This window comes from Lampris incognitus, chromosome 2 (assembly GCF_029633865.1).
Source record: "Lampris incognitus isolate fLamInc1 chromosome 2, fLamInc1.hap2, whole genome shotgun sequence".
In the NCBI taxonomy this organism is placed as follows: domain Eukaryota; kingdom Metazoa; phylum Chordata; class Actinopteri; order Lampriformes; family Lampridae; genus Lampris; species Lampris incognitus.
Window position 1 is genome coordinate 41213116 of NC_079212.1, and position 17253 is coordinate 41230368.

Consider the following 17253-nt stretch of genomic DNA (forward strand, 5'->3'; position numbering starts at 1 on the left):
TATATACTGTTTGCTGCCTGCTTTGTCACAGAAATAACAACATGGGGGGGGGGACCCCTGTGTTTGCTGTTTTTGAGAATGGATCGATATGGGTCATCCAACCAGGATTTAACGTGGGTCCGACACTGCTCAACTTCATATGAAAAGGGCAATGTGGGTTTACGGCCTGCAGATTTCCATCAAGAAACCTCATTGGTAGCAATTTCATTTTCTGGCAATCACACCTGCCACCAGGGTGTCTTAAGTGGAATCAACATGCTGTTGAACCTTGTATGATTTGTTCCTGTTCTAATAACTGACTTTTTCTTTTCATGAATCTGCCTACACTTTTTTTCCCCAAACCGCTATTTGAGTGCTAAATGGATTTTGTTCCCTTTCTTATATTTTCCTTTTATTTTGTACGTTTAGTTGGCTTTTGGCTGTGAACCAACATTTGCATCTTCTCATTTAGCAGTCAGACTTCATATTTACAAACATAAGTGGTGCAGACAGGTTTCTACAGATGTTTGCCAACAACTGTCAAGAGATGAATTTCTATAAATGTATGTCCCAAACAAATTGAAGCTCAAAACAATTAAACATGAGTTTAAATTGTTTTTTTAAATTAATTTTTGAACGTTTCATTTTCTAACATTGGCAGTATTTATAAATATTGCTAAAATGGCCCTTTCAGCTATAGTCATTTGAGAGAGACAACGTGCTTAGTCTCCATCTGCAACTGTATGGGCACAGGAGGGAAGTGGAAACCTACGCCCTCTAGTGGATGTGTTCATATTAAATGAGAATCTGCATTATTTTCCCCATTAACCCATTTTTCGAAAAGTGATTAAAAATCTATACCAGCATATTTATTAGAATCAGGGGGTTAATGGAATATATACAGCAATGAATGACAAAGACAAAAAAAATAGATCAACATTTGTTGTGAAAAAGTTAGTTTTATTTGTAATTCCAAAAAGATAATCATAAATCCAAAAAGTTTGACTTAAATCATATCTAATTAGCATCACTGCCTTAATATTGCAACGTAGCCTAGGGTATCGTTAAAAAAAACAATAACACCCTGTGGAAAAAAAACGCAATGAGCAGAGGGCGTGGGACACATTGGTGTTTATTTTCATCCTCAGCTTATTTTCTGTTTTGATTTCCTGGTTATGTTTACGGTAAAAAGAAAAGAAAAAGAGAAGAAGAAGAATGTTATCTCCCCACTTCGTTTTAGCTCTGTGCCAGCGCTGGAGAAAGTAAAGCGAAAGGTTAAATATTTGTTGATGGACGAGATTGACGCTCTGGCGCATACGCGGAGTCCTCTCACCACCACGTGATTAGACGGACGCCTCCCATTGGCGCGGTCGATTTTCGGCAGTCGAAAGGGTTTTGCGACACTTCGCTGACGTCGGTCGAACTTTGCGGAACTGCAAAGATGGGAGGAAAGATCGGTAAAAATAGATAAAATGTGAGCTGTTTTGCCGACTCGTCATGCGTGGCTTACACGTCGTCGCTAGAATGTAGAGGCAGGGCGAGCATAACTATTGCCAAGAGAAATGGACGAGATAAGGTAAGGTTAACTTCATCTTTGGAAAGAACCAGACCCGGGGCTTGCTCGTCGTACATCCGCGCGCTATCGTTAATAAGCAGAAGTTGAGGGCGAAACGTCACGCGTCTGACAGCGCACTGTTTCGCCTCCTATGTCGGCTCTCCCACACTGTGTCGCGCTGTTTGTGCGTTTCTCCTGTATTGCCCGGCAATACAGAGTTTAAACGACATGGTGTCACGCTAGCACGGCCAGTGGCTACCCATGGCGTTCAAGCTTCCTCCGATCAATTTCACACTGATGGAAACCTGACCAGTATGCGATGAATGATGTGGGAATGTGGCAATACTGAAGGGGTTTTCCATAACTTGTTGAGTTAGTGTTGGGTTTTTTTTCTCTCTCTCAATACGGCATATTCCCTAATCAAACATTAAATACAACGATTATGTGTAATTTACCCTATTACATACATCAGTCCATTGTTGGGCAATCAGCCACAAGAGGACTCGGCTCTTCCATCTCCGAATCTGAGGCCAAGGCACCAGGAATTGATCCCAACACCATGCGGCCCGGTGAGAGTTCTTCCTTCGACCCCATCTCACTGGCTTGTCATTCTGGCTCATCTAATGCAACCTTAGCATATATGTGTGTGTATTATAAGGAGAGGAGACTGGCGCTTTCGCATCAAACACTCAGTGGCATTAGAATATCTTCGTAAGTGTTGCCATGCTGTGTTAAGTTGAAGTTTTTAACTTACCAGTGATTTCTTTGCGTTCTCATCCCCCATTCCTACCAGATAAAGCGTTGGTCGGAGCTGTCGTGCCTGGTAAAACTCTACTTCTGCTTCACCATAAGCTCTCTGCTGGCACTATTAGGCCTCACCGTGTACAGCATCTACAGAGAGAGTGTGGACACCTCTGATGATGACTTCACCGTTTCCCTCATCCAGCTGGTTGGGATCTGTAAGTTGCCTGACTTTTTCAATTGACTACAGTAAAGTCAAAACTACAGCTGAAGTTTTAACTTTACTCACCGAAACTACCCTCCCCTTCCATTCCTTAAAGCAGAGGTTTCCTGCTGTAATCATGAGATTACTGTCAGCAAGACGTTCGATGTATCACTTCCTACATCTTGCCTTGTGTATGCCATTTTGTGTAAGCACTGATAACTTCTTTTTTTTGTCCTTTTTGGGTTGAGGTTTTTTTACCAATATCGTTATTTTTATGATTCTTTGACCTATGCAGTGTTTTGGACATTTCTGCAATAGGACCATTTTCCAAAGACTCATTCCACACAGTTGTATCAACATAGTAGCTTGATACTCTGTAGTATGTAATATACAAATTTGACATTAAACCCTCTTCACAGCTTTAACGTTACCTTAAGAGTGCATTTTGGTCCACAGTAGTAGCATTCTCAGTATACCCTAAGTATATGACTTTAACTGAGCTCCTGAAATGTTAAGTATTACACTGTATTAGCTAGCTCATTCTAGCCTTAATTCGTTTCCAATAGCACAACTGTAACTGGTCTAATGTTTCCGAGTCTAGTACTCTCAAGTTCTCCTGTAACCTCAATACCTCTTTTTTGGTTGTCTTGTGTCATCTCCCACATACGTACATGAGGTTTTGAAAGCTTTTCATGTGATTTTATTCACGTTTTTTTGCCTGCTTTCAAATACTTTTGTCTTTTTTCAGCCTGCTTTTTTATTTTTATTTTTTCCATTGTTTAGCATTTTAGTCATTTGGCTTTTTCTAATTTTGGTTCCAGTGGAGGTAGAGTCCTATGGAGGCAAAGCATTCATTCTAACTTATTGCTAGAATTATGATTGCACTATGTGAATAATGTATATGATGACTAAATATGATGTATTTTTAATTTGTAATATCATATAGAAAAAGCATTGCTATATGTGAACATTGTATGATTTTGTTCCCTTAGTGTTCTGTATGTACTACATTACCCGCGGCATACTGCAGGAGAACAGACAGGAGCTGATTGTCTTTGTGTTGAGTGTGTTGGTGGTCATGGTGCGTTCAGTGGTCAACTTCACAATTCTACCACCTCAGGACAAGCAGACATTACTGGTAGGCTGCCCTCTACTGGACGGTTAAGCTTTGTTACTGCGCAGGTATGAATTATGTGGAAATTGTTGTTAGATTCAGGGGTAAAATTTGACTCAAAATTTGGTTCATTAAAAGCGCCTAAATTTGACTATGCTACATAAATAATCAGTCTCCCTAATATATACACTACCGTTCAAAAGTTTGGGATCACCCAAACAATTTTGTGTTTTCCATGAAAAGTCACACTTATTCACCACCATATGTTGTGAAATGAATAGAAAATAGAGTCAAGACATTGACAAGGTTAGAAATAATGATTTGTATTTGAAATAAGATTTTTTTTACATCAAACTTTGCTTTCGTCAAAGAATCCTCCATTTGCAGCAATTACAGCATTGCAGACCTTTGGCATTCTAGCTGTTAATTTGTTGAGGTAATCTGGAGAAATTGCACCCCACGCTTCCAGAAGCAGCTCCCACAAGTTGGATTGGTTGGATGCGCACTTCTTTGAGCAGATTGAGTTTCTGGAGCATCACATTTGTGGGGTCAATTAAACGCTCAAAATGGCCAGAAAAAGAGAACTTTCATCTGAAACTCGACAGTCTATTCTTGTTCTTAGAAATGAAGGCTATTCCATGCGAGAAATTGCTAAGAAATTGAAGATTTCCTACACCGGTGTGTACTACTCCCTTCAGAGGACAGCACAAACAGGCTCTAACCAGAGTAGAAAAAGAAGTGGGAGGCCGCGTTGCACAACTGAGCAAGAAGATAAGTACATTAGAGTCTCTAGTTTGAGAAACAGACGCCTCACAGGTCCCCAACTGGCATCTTCATTAAATAGTACCTGTTAGAGCCTGTTTGTGCTGTCCTCTGAAGGGAGTAGTACACACCGGTGTAGGATTTCTTCAATTTCTTAGCAATTTCTCGCATGGAATAGCCTTCATTTCTAAGAACAAGAATAGACTGTCGAGTTTCAGATGAAAGTTCTCTTTTTCTGGCCATTTTGAGCGTTTAATTGACCCCACAAATGTGATGCTCCAGAAACTCAATCTGCTCAAAGAAGTGCCCATCCAACCAATCCAACTTGTGGGAGCTGCTTCTGGAAGCGTGGGGTGCAATTTCTCCAGATTACCTCAACAAATTAACAGCTAGAATGCCAAAGGTCTGCAATGCTGTAATTGCTGCAAATGGAGGATTCTTTGACGAAAGCAAAGTTTGATGTAAAAAAAATCTTATTTCAAATACAAATCATTATTTCTAACCTTGTCAATGTCTTGACTCTATTTTCTATTCATTTCACAACATATGGTGGTGAATAAGTGTGACTTTTCATGGAAAACACGAAATTGTTTGGGTGATCCCAAACTTTTGAACGGTAGTGTATATATATATATATGTATATGTATGTATGTATGTATAGAGAGAGAGCGAGAGAGATTAGTCTGTTTTAATCTCTAATTTGATTTCTGCCTCTATTTTGTGTACCAGGTACGGTTCGTGTGCATTCTGTGTGTGGGCATGGTCCATGTCTTGTGCGCTTCATTGCTTATCAGAAGGCCCAACATAATGGCTTTCCGGGTTGGCGGGGCCTTGGAAAGCCTTCAAGAGCAATACTTCCTGCTTAACCTGTGCTTCTCCATGGTGACCTTTGACCTACAAGCTCAGGTAGGTCTCAGTTTCACCCACAAAACTTCACTAACAACCTCCCTTATGTGCGATAGACAATGATTCTTTTAAGCTTCCTAAGTACCGTGTCTGGTCCTAGTGTTTTTTGTTTTTGTTTTTTTTCCCAGTTGTGCCTATGTATCCTGATCCAGGCGTCAGGGACGGCCATGTCCCATGTCAACACCATCATCCTGAGCTTTGGAGTCTTGTGGGCCTGTCTGACAGCTGCTGTTGGAGCCATCGCAGTGAGTGGTTGTGACAATACGACAGCGTTTTTCTGCCCAGAGTACTGTAGACTGCCTTTACTGATGCAGCAAACCCAATTCTAATGAGAACAGATTTGGGTTAATGTTGCATTTTAAATCTTCTATATCTTAGTGCAGATACACTATAAATAACAACTTTTTTCTCACTTGAATTCCTGGGTCTGTATGTAGGATTTGAGCAAGTTCAGCTGTTGTGTTCCTAATGAAGTTGCTTCTGTTCAAACTGTAAACTTTTCATTCATTGTAGGCGTTTTTTATTTTATGATCATCTCCCCCTCTGATTGCATTATTAAGACATCCTATCTCCTCCACTGCTGTTCAGACAAGACAGAGCTACCCCTGTCTATTCAGGTAGTTTGGCCATTACTGAACGGCCAACCAAAGTGTTGGTTCTCTCACCAGTTGTCACAACTTTAATAGACAAATAGTATGGTTTTTAACCGATGCTAGCAGAAGAGCTGGAATATCCCCAGTATCGTTTTTTGTTTCAGAATTATCTTCTTAAATGAAGCAGGTATAAAACGTTTCTAGCATGTTTAGATGCACTGTTGAGCCTTCCTGTAATGTTGTGTGTCCAGCTCAATGAAAAGTTTGTGAATGAAGAAACCCTCGTGATAATGTGGAAGACACAACTCCACCTACACACTCAACCCTTCTGATAGCTGGTTTATGTTTAATAAATGGAGAATTACAAGTGAGATGAGTCAGTAGATTGATGACAGCAGAGCCTCGTGTCCTTTACGATAACCACTGACAGGTTGTGTAAGGACGTGGGTTAACGCATTAGTTTATTTTCTAAATTGGTCATCTGTGTTAATGCTCACTCTTAAGTATGGAATAAGGATTGTCATTTGTGTTTCAGAATCTAACTGGCACCAATTGCTTGTGTCTACTTCTCGTCTTTAGGTTTTAAAAGAAGTCAAGACCTTGGTTTGGGTCTTTGTCCTGCAAAATATCCCTCAAGTAGCCTTTTTTATTTACCTTCTGTCTACGGTGAGTCAGTGCTTCATATGTTTCCCCTTATTCGAAACATTCACACCACATTTGAGGTTAACCACTTTTGAGTAAACGAATGACCTGGACTGTGATTTTGACAATGGAAAAAAGCTTGTCGGTGGACATATACAGGAGAGAAACAAGGTTTCCTCTCTCTCTCAGATCATCAGAAAATGGGGCCAAGAGAAGTCCTACACCCTGGAGGCGGCTACCATCACCGGAGCTTTGGTTTCGGTCGTGATCAAGGCGGTGCTTTTCTGGGGGCTCCTCCGGCTCGTCCACAGCTTTGGCCAAGGTCTCAGGGAGAGGAGTGAGTATATCCTGTCTGTCCTCCACCAGAGCTAGTGCAAGCAATTTTGTTTCTTTTATCCACATCTCAGATTCCCAAGCGCTAGTCTGTTTTTCCAGTGAGTTTGCTTGGTTGAGATAGGGCAGAATACCAAAATGTTACCTCTAATCTGCCATTTTCTCCTCAGTGTTTGAATCCAACAAGAGATAAGAGGTAAGCGCTGCTGGTAGGAGGACGGATGACAGAAGATTTGGTTCTGCCGAGCCGGCTGTTGAAAGGAGAGCAAAGTAGAACTTGTTTTTGGTTTTTTTCTCCTTCATTATTCCAGAAATTGGAAAATATCTCTGACCAGCACTCAAAAATGAGAGGCGAGTATTTGATGAGTATGCTCCACTGGGTGTAATGAGTTTACTGCATTATATAGGTTTTTTTTTTCCAATTAAGTTTAACTTGTACATTTTAACAGTTTCTCTGTGTGCCTACCTTCAGGATGTCATTAGGCTGCATGCACAACCTTTTATATGAAACTACAATGTGGTCTTGAAGCCTTTATTTTTTAACAATTTTTAGTGGCCTCATTTCTTTGCCAGCTCAGAGCACTCTAGGTTGATTAAAACCAAAGATTTTCTTCAGAGTGGCATAAACCCTACTTTCAGCGACACTAGTGCTTTATTTTGAGTTTTCATGACACTGGAATAATTATTATTATTTTTTAAATTATGCACTATTAACTTTAAGGCCTGGACCACACTGCCTACCTGAACAGCACGTGCGCGCCACGGAACCTCTTGCTTTGTATTTTGGCGCCCATGTTAGCAGGTTAGAGCAGCCACACAGACCAAGTGAGCAGCGTTGCGACGCAGCTCTAGAAAACAGATGTTACGCCTGTTTTTCTCTACGTGAGGTACACGGTTCAGCAAATATAGACGGGGAAAATAATCTGTTGACAGTCATATTGACATCATATCCACATGTCCCATACCCATGTCCCGTCTCTAATGTAAATTAGTTCTTGATAAGCCCACCCCTGGAAACCTGTAGAGCAGAGCCGTAACCCCCTCATAGAAATGGTTTTTAAACTGAGCCAGGCCAAGTGAAGAGCAACTGCTGTGTATTTTTTATTCATTTTAAGGTCATGTATTTTAAGCATACGCTTTTAACTTTTTTCTAAGCTAAACTAAATATAAATTAAATGTATAATAATTAAATGAAATATTGGATTATTGATGGCTTTTATCAAAGGCAAACTCGGTGTAGAAAGATGGGGCTGTCAGCAGCAGTGCTGTATGTGTGGACACCACATGCATGCGAGCTGCAGCGGCTCGGCAAGGTAGCCGTCACACACAGGTAGAGAGAGGTAAGCGGTGTGGACCAGGCCTCACTCACATGAAACTGTTGCTTAACATTTCTGCTGCACTTTTACAACTGGAGAAGTCTTGTTTTTTAACTGGAGGTTCATATTAAAATGTGAAAAATCAACCTGATGTACTGCATTTCCTGCTAAAAATATATTTGTATATTAGAAGTGAAATGATGGTACCACTTCCTCACATATTCAAATAACCTTTAGTGTGTTGTAGACAGAAAACAGGTATGTATTTAGTATTTCAGTAGAGTACTTGACACCAGGCCCTAGTTTCATATGAAAAAAGTACACATTTCTTAGTCTTTTAAGATGCTTTCTACTAAATGAGTAAATAAACCTGTTAAGACCGGTGCTGAGGACAACGCCTTCCTCTCAGACCTGGCCCCTGTTGCCGTAGTGTTTCGTTTGCCTGGACCTCATACATCTAGCCTTAGTAGTACATTTACCATGTAACACCACGTTAAAATGCATTCAACAAGAAAACTGCACACTTGCCAGTTCTTTGTCCATGGTTAAAAGCATTTCAGCTACAAATAAGGCTGTCAGTTTTCTCCCAATGCATTTTGAATAAGCTTTGGGCCAAAATAACAATCTGGTTACATGAGACCTACTTTAGGGCCAACCATTAAACCAGTTTATTTTGAAGACATGATGTCCCAACTAGACAATTTTTACATCCTTGATAAAAGTAACTTTTGGAAAGTTGATAAAATTGTATTAATATAAAAAGTACCAAATAGATTTAATCTCGACAATGGAACATGTAAACTGGTTAATAAACAAAGGCTATACAAAATACATCTCTTTCAAGCTTTACATACATGTTAGAAGTCAAAGGAATGATTGAGTATTTTAGTATCGCAGTCTATTGGTCACTCTTAAGTACTTACATTAGTTGACCATCGTCAAAATTTCTGTTTCGAACAAGTGACTATTTGGCTGGCCGATTCATTACGTTACAAACATTGAGAAATCAGTTTAGAAAAAAAAAAGTTAAGGCAAGTCGCCTTAAGCGTGTGTTTTGCAAAGACTGCTTGACAACAGCACGCTGATATAACAGTCAGGTATGTAGACATCCGTAATGGTTTCGAACAGCCCATAAGACAGACTCCTCCAATTTACACAATTACATCCTACAAATCCCCCACAAGTGTTTGTCTGCAAGCTAAAAGCGATTTAACTATGGCTTTAACACAATAAAGGCCTAAACCATGATGAAGATGACGGTTTGCCATCTCAAAGTCTGGAATGGAAATGATTTTCCCTAACATTTCTTGAAAGGTCACTACTTCCTTTACCACATATACTGAAAAAAATCACTATGTAACGCGCTACGTATTTTCCACTCAAAAACGGAAGATGCGGTTGTGGTAAATCTGCACAAAAACATTATTAAGAAAAGGATAACCATGTAAACCTTAAAGAATATTTCCTACAATGTACCAGTGTTTAAGGCACAGTCCATACATTTGGGCAACATTATTATTAAATTATGTGTACTTCCTCTTTCATTTCCTGAATATGCAATTATGTGGAAGGAATGGTATTAAGAAACCATGGAATTCATTAATATTGATACGTAAGGTTCCTCTGTTCCTGACTTGATAATGTTGGTCTTGATAAACATGATAGGAGAACCTAAAGTGTGTGCATCATATTTTAAAATGTTCTAGAAATATGCGACTCCTGATCCTTCACCAACAACTGGCCTCTGGACATTTTTTTTTTTGTTTCAAACACTGCCCATGGTTGTAACCGACAGCCATTGCACTCCACATATAAATGATTAGAAAGTGCTAGAAAACAACCGATGACAGACACCTTGGAGAATTACATTAACTGCCAAGAACCCAAGATCATCCTAAATAGCTTTTAGCTTAAGAGGGCAAGTTTTCTTTTTTATAGCCCTCTTTTCAATTTAATCAATGTCTTAAATATAGAAAAGCTATGCACTTTGGGATGATCCTGGGCTAATAATAAGCTTAACTTCCTGATAGAAGTTGTATACCAATTGTCCACAAAATCCAAACTCTGAAGCGATGGGGAGCTCAAGGAGGGCTGGCTTCAGAATTCGTCCTCTTCTGAGCTGAGGTAGTTCTGCTTTTTCCTCACGTTCCAGTGTAAACATTGGGCTAGGCTCTCGAACCAGTCATTAACCGGGTCCCGGAAACAGATGGAGGGTACAGGGAAGCAGGAAGTAGTGATGGTGATACTGGAACAGGGAAGGTGGGGGGAAAAAAAAGTTTGGCACAAAAAACCCCAGGTGATCACAAACTCACAACAATGCTGCATGTTGACACAAGATATGCTTACATTATACCCTTTCAAGAGATAATGAGCGTTTGTTGCACTATAGCCCATTAAACACAGTAGACAGAATTGTCTGAAGAACCAGGAAGAGAATTCTGTTTGTTTCTGAATTCTGCCCTCACCTCTTCATTTGTTCTACTGGTTTTGCCATTTTCTGTGCTTAGTTCACTTATCGCCAGATTCTCTAGTTTTCTTTCTCAAACGTGGGCTTTACAGCAATAAACATCCTGTCCTCAGAACCTCGCATAGGCTGTTTACTGGCTTCTAGCTTAGCCTAGTTTAGCAGTTAGCTCTACTGGATTTCCAGTCAAAGCAGCCTCGTTAAAAATGATGGTGTGTGGTGACTGTTCTGCAGTTACATATATGTTGTCTCTTTCAGCTAAAATTACATTAGACGTGACAGGCACTCCAGATAGCATTAGCTCCGGGCCTGACAACAGACCTGCTATTGTTAGCACTAACTCAGCCTCGTCGGCAGATGTGGCATAGTTTTTCTCTTTTTACCGGCGTCGGAAGGCTCGCAAGAGCAAGCTACCGGTCATGTGGCCTGGTCTGCAGTCTCCTATCCCGACTGCAAACCGGTTTTCACCCTTAACCAGCCCTGTTGGTAGACCTACCGGCCAGCGTGCCTCTCCCGCTGCTGTCGACAGAGTAAAGCAACACACGCTAGTGATAGGAGACTCCATTACCGGCAATATCAGATTAGCTTTGCCAGCCTTGGTTTACACAGTTTACCCAGGGCCAGAGTCTCCAACATAGAGGACAATCTTAGGGTGCTGGCATCATGGAGGAAGAATCAGGGAACCCAGGCACACAGCACCACTACTTTCAGCAACACTGTTATTCATGTCGGCACTAATGACGCTAGGATGAAGCAATCGGAGATCACAAAGGCCAGCCTAGGCCTCCGTGGTGGTGCAGCGGTCTGAGCATTGGTTTTGTGTTGATGTAGTTGCCCACCGGGGACCGGGGTTCGCGCCTCGGTCTTGCCAGATCCGACTATGGCCAGAATCAATGAAGCAGCAACATTTGGCAAATGCTGCTTCGGGAAGGCGAGGGGAGTCGGCTTGTGTTCGTCACATGATATACATCTCTATGTGTGCTGGGGAAACAGGCGTTGGCTTGGTTCGCCTTGTCACGGAGGTGGCGAGGCAGTTCCTACGACACTGCCGGTCGGAGAGATGCAGTTGGCGAACGCATACAGTACGAGGGTGGGTGTTTGATCTAGAATAAGGATCAACTGGCCACTAAATTGGGAGGAAAAAAAATCCGAAATGAATGTATAAAAAAAACACCAAAAAAAAAACAAAGGCAGCCTAGTCAGGACACTTGAGTTTGCCGGAAAGATGTGTCGGCATCGATTGTCTCTGGTCCCTTACCTGTGAGGGGTAATGATGAGATGTACAGTAGGTACCTCAATGAACCACTGGCTGGCTCGTTACTGTAATGAGCAGTGATTCGGCTTTGTTGATAACTGGCCTTCTTTTTGGGGCTGCCCTTACCTGCTGAAAGCGGACGGCATTCACCCTACTAGGGACAGCACCGCTCTTTTGTCTCGCAATATAGATAGCCGTCTACATATAGTTTGACACCAGGGACTTATCATTCAGCAGTTCACAGGTGATTAGAAAGCCTGCGAGGTTTAAACCTAGTGCGGATGTGGTGTCAACTAGTTTAGTTAATATGTTTAGTCAGGGAATTTCTCAATAGTATAGATTATCAGACTGACAGCTTGGTCTATTGAGATTGTCTTCCTACCCTGCTGTATTGTTTCCAAGCGCTCCTCTCCTAAATGTGTCAATCACAATAATCTGTGGTTATATAATTTCATAGGCTCACATTGCGACTGATTAATCGTGCAGCACTAGTCTAAAAGCGCAGGTTTTCAAAATTGTCAACTAATAATACATAGTGTCTAATTCCAATTAATATTTCATCTATTGGTAGCTCTAAAGTTATGCCTATTACTGATTACTTCAACATCATGCTTAAATTTGGTTTCATAAATATCAGATCACTGTCTACCAAAGCCTTAATAATAAATGGTCTGATTCTTGAACATAGTTTCGATATGACTGGTTATGTGAAACATGGCTGAAACCAAATGTTTTCCTCCCCTTAAATGAAGCTTCCCCATCCAACTATACTTATGCCCATGTAGCTTGGGCAAATAAACAAGGTGGGGATGTCGCCCTAATATTTAAGTCTACTTGAATCTAAATTCCAATCTTTTAAGGCTCTTATTCTAAGTCCATCTCCCTCAACCACGAACAGACTCTGTTCAGTCCACATTATGATACTCTATCGACCTCCTGGCCCTTAGTCACTATTTCTTGAAGAATTTGGAAATCTTGTTTCTCATTCTGATGATATTCTAATTCTTGGTGTTTTCAATATGCATCTGAATGATGCTGCTGATCCTCTAAGTAAAGCCTTTCTGGCACTTGTTGATACTTTTGGGTTCGCTCAGTTTGTTCAAGAGTTGACTCATTGTGGTAGCAACACCCTTGATTTGTCACAGAAAGTTGAATCAGTTCGTCTGGACATAACGTTTATTGAGAGAAACGTTTCATCACTCATCTTAAGTTATCTCTTCAGTCTAAACTGACTGTAGGTACCCCCACCCTTATAAACAATACAGTGGCATAACGACCGAAACCAACAATCAGTTTCATATGCAAATTGCTGTGATCATTAACTAGAGTTACAATGGCAATGTGTACTATTCACTGAGGATTGGGGGGGGGGGAGGTTGCAATCACAGCATTGTAAAGATGGTGACAGATGTACTCTTGGACTCTAATTTTACCACTTAATACTGGCACTGCTCCCAGCAGTTTAAAGACAGCTGTTGCCAAATCACTACTTAAGAAACCGCACCTCAATCTAGAGTCTCTTAATAACTATCAACCAGTCTCTAATCTTTTATTATTTTCTAAATTACTAGATTACGAGAGAGTTGTGTATCAACAATTTTCCACCCTTATAGAAGAAAACTATTTATGTGAACCTTTTCAATCGGCTTTCAGGGCCTGTCACTTGACTGAAACTGCTCTGACCAGAGTGGTGAACAATCTTTTACTAGCTATGGACTCTGATTCCACCTCTGTGCTTCTACTACTGGACCTCAGTGCAGCCTTTGACACCACTGATTATGTGTATACTATTAGACAGAATAAATTGTAATTTTGGTGTCTCTGTCTTGGCTTAAGTCCTACTTATCTGGAAGAACACATTGTGTCTGCTATAACAATATTACATCAAAATTTGATGATGTTAAATATGGCGTACTTCAGGGCTCAGTTCTTGGCCCTCTACTTTTCTCTCTTTTTAGTTCACCTCTTGGCCAAATTATACACAGTCATGGAATAAATTTCCATTGCTACATGGATGATACTATATGTATGTGCCTATAAGGGCTGATGATCATACTCAAATGAAATTTAGAGGCCTGCTTGGCTGCTGTGAAAAATTGGATGCCACTAAATTTCCTGCTTTTAAATTTGGAAAAAAAAACTGAGAAAAAACTGGTTGTTGGCCCTGCTAGACACAGACACCAATTTGATCAAGTAACAATAACAATTGACAACTCTGTGTGTAGCAGCCAAAAATCTTTGTTACATTTGATCCCAGCCTTTCCTTTGATAAGCGCATTAAAGAAATTACCAAGACTGCCTTTTTCACTTATGTAACATAGCTAAAATCTGCTCTTTCCTGTCCATGGCTGACACAGAGACTCTAATACATGCATTTGTTCAATCCAGACTTGATTACTGTAATGTTGTTTTCAGGTCTGCCACATGCTATTACTAAAAGTCTTCAGATGGTTCAAAATGCTGTAGCTAGAATCCCTAACTAAAACTAGAAAATTTGACCATATTACACCAATTCTTGCTTCCCTTCATTGGCTCCATATTCATGTTAGATCAAACTTCAAGGTGCTTCTGCTGACTGATAAAATCCTAAATGGGCTTGCCTCATCATACCTGTCTGATCTCCTTAAACCGTACATTCCATCTTGAGCTCAAAATACTGGGCCCCTGTGTGTCCCCAAAGTTAAAAAGACATCAGCAGGTGGCAGGGCCTTTTCCTATTGGGCCCCGTTCTCATGGAATAACCTGCCTGTTGCTAAAACTGTGCGCACACAACATCCATTACACATCTGTCTGTCTTGGGAAAGAGAGGAAAGAGATCCCTCCTGTTTCCCGTTAAAAGGTTTTTGGTTTTTTTAAAAAAAAAATTCTATAGGGAGTTGTTTCTTATCTGATGCGAGGCTCTAATGACAGGATATTGTACTGCTGTAAAGCCCACCGAGGCAAATTTGTAATTTGTAATAATGGGCTATACAAATAAAATTGACTTGACTGTATGCGTTACATAAAGGAAAAAACCTTTATTGGGACATGAAATAATCTTGGCTCAAGTCCATTAAGCAGGTTGATAGGGTTATGTAATAGCCAGTGTGTTTTTGGGGCAGCCGGTAGGCAGGTTGGCCTTCTTAAACTCTGCTGCTTTGTTGGGCTCTCTGTTTTCATCGGTGTCTTTTGTTGCATTGAGAGTCACAATTACTCAAAGGACTCACTAAATAAACTAACCTGTCTCCGTGGCAGATCTCTTGTCTCTTTCTTCCATCGAATGAAACCCAAGCAGTGTTTCTGGCATCACGAGACAGCATTATCTGTGAAATAAAGCAAAGCTCATTTGTGGCTGCCAGCAACAATGCATATTTTTTTTGCCCTCGTTATTCAAGCCAAATACGATGTCTTCCCTCTTATTGGACAGCTGATGTGGTTTTATTTAAATATGTTCACTCAAGAGAGATGTGATTTGTGGGAATGTTATGCAGAGGGCTTCTTAAAATTTGGCTTTGCTATCAGATGGTGAAGTAGAAAATGACCCTGATTTCCAGTGCAAATCCAAACTGAGGACATAGTGTGCAAACACAAATACCTTGAGTTCCACCCCAGCAGGCACAACAATGGGTCTGAAGGAGAGGGAGTGGGGGCAGATGGGTGTGATCATGATGGCTGGCACATTGGGGTGGATCATGGAAGCTCCTGCTGCCACTGCATATGCCGTGCTGCCCGTAGGTGTGGATACTATAAGACCTGAGGAGACAAAGGCACATACATGTGAGTAATTGTACTCTACTATGCAGTGCTGCACATACAGCAAAAGCCTGAAATGCCCACCATGATCACAGCAAACCCTAGCAAGTCACTCAAAACAAGCATACGGGATTTTGAGAATACCTAAATTTCACTTCAAAATAATGACAATAATCCAAAGGTTTCTATGTAGCCTCTTTCCTAGGGTACTGAAAGAAGTGAAAGCCAGGAGGACGTTGCAGAGACTACATTTTGCCCTCTGGATAGCCTGCCAGTTTGTGTTGCTGTCGGACAAACTATATCAGTGTGTGACCCAAATACTCCCGAGCCTGAGAGGAGATGGGCTAAACATGTTCAAAGAATGTGACAACTGTGACTGTGACATACGATAACAACAGCAAAACAAAAAACAACAACAAAAACACCCAAAAAAACCAGATGGATGTTTACTGTTCCTGCAGAGGGCCACCGAATGTTTGTTTTACCCAAGGTGCAATAAAAATGTTCTAATTGCGCGCCATCCGGGTAGCATAGCAGTCCATTCCGTTGCCTACCAATACAGGGATCGCTGGTTCGAATCCCCGTGTTACCTCTGGCTTGGTCGGGCGTCTCTACAGACACAATTGACTGTGTCTTTTGGTGGGAAGCCAGATGTGGGTATGTGTCCTGGTCGCTGCATTAGCACCTCCTCTGGTCAGTCAGGGCACCTGTTCGGAGGGGAGGGGGAACTGGGGGAATAGCATGATCCTCCCATGCAGTACGTCCCCCCTGGCAAAACTCCGCACTGTCAGGTGAAAAGAAGCGGCTGGCGACTCCACATGTATCGGAGGAGGCATGTGGTAGTCAGCAGCCTCCCCAGATTGTCAGAGGGGAGGCGCAACGAACGGGACAGCTTGGAAGAGTGAGGTAATTGGCCGGATACAACTGGGGAGAAAAGGGGGGGGGGTCTAAAAACAAACCAAAAAAAAAAAGTTCTATTTGCATATTGTGATCATAAATATGGATGAGTCTATATTTCATTGTAACCATGGCAACAGTCGAAGAGAAAGAAGAGCCAAACATCCACTCACCATCTCCCTGCACAGTAGTGATGAGGTGTCCGTCCAGGAAGAGGTCAACATTGGAGAGGTAGGACGAAGGCCCCCTGTCCACCACCACCTCGTTCAGCACCTGACAGGGGAGGGGAAGACTCTTTACACACTCCAGCCATTCAAGTTCAGACAAACTTATATTTACCCACTTAATTCAGGGTTGCTAGGGTCTGGCATCTGTCCCAGCATACATTGGGGGAAAGCTAGCGAGACATCCAGGAAAGCTCATCAGTCCATCGCAGGGCCCACAAACATCATTCATACATATGGGTAATTTATAGACTCTGATTCACCTAACTTCAATGTCTTTGGGACTAATTTTGATTTTGATATACTTTATTGATCCCCGGGAAATTATGCTCTGCATTTAACCAATCCTAGCTGTGTAGCTAGGAGCAGTGGGCAGCCATCAGGCGCAGCACCCGGGGACCAACTCCAGGTCATCTTGCCATGCCTCGGTCAGGGGCACAGACAGGAGTATTAACCCTACCATGCATGTCTTTTTGTTGGTGGGGGAAACCGGAGCACCCTGAGAAAACCCACCACAGACATGGGGAGAACATGC

The 17253-nt window shown here is 41.5% G+C and overlaps 2 protein-coding genes across 4 annotated transcripts in view; one reads left to right on the forward strand and one right to left on the reverse strand.

Annotated features, from left to right (window-relative positions):
- The first annotated feature begins 1372 nt into the window (after nt 1–1372).
- On the forward strand, nt 1373–8299 carry LOC130107522 (uncharacterized). Its single transcript, XM_056274168.1, has 9 exons — nt 1373–1555; nt 2007–2103; nt 2328–2493; nt 3473–3618; nt 5086–5262; nt 5391–5507; nt 6435–6521; nt 6687–6834; nt 7001–8299. The coding sequence occupies exons 1-9, from the start codon at nt 1542–1544 to the stop codon at nt 7021–7023; spliced, it is 975 nt and encodes a 324-aa protein (XP_056130143.1). The 5' UTR covers nt 1373–1541; the 3' UTR covers nt 7024–8299.
- A 110-nt stretch (nt 8300–8409) lies between these two features.
- nadka (NAD kinase a) overlaps nt 8410–17253 on the reverse strand; it is a 28860-nt gene continuing 20016 nt past the window's right edge. For all 3 annotated transcript variants that reach the window (XM_056274163.1, XM_056274165.1, XM_056274166.1), the window contains 4 exons: nt 16668–16767; nt 15440–15597; nt 15085–15167; nt 8410–10391 (listed from right to left, as the gene is read on the reverse strand). In XM_056274163.1, coding sequence (XP_056130138.1) covers nt 10244–10391; nt 15085–15167; nt 15440–15597; nt 16668–16767 — 489 coding nt within the window. In that variant the 3' untranslated portion in view covers nt 8410–10243. The remainder of the gene's footprint in view (nt 10392–15084; nt 15168–15439; nt 15598–16667; nt 16768–17253) is intronic.

Coding starts and splice junctions, on each gene's coding strand:
- LOC130107522 (XM_056274168.1), top strand. Junction 2,494..3,472: donor CATCCAGCTGGTTGGGATCT/GTAAGTTGCCTG, acceptor TTGTTCCCTTAG/TGTTCTGTATGTACTACATT. Junction 6,522..6,686: donor TTATTTACCTTCTGTCTACG/GTGAGTCAGTGC, acceptor TCTCTCTCTCAG/ATCATCAGAAAATGGGGCCA.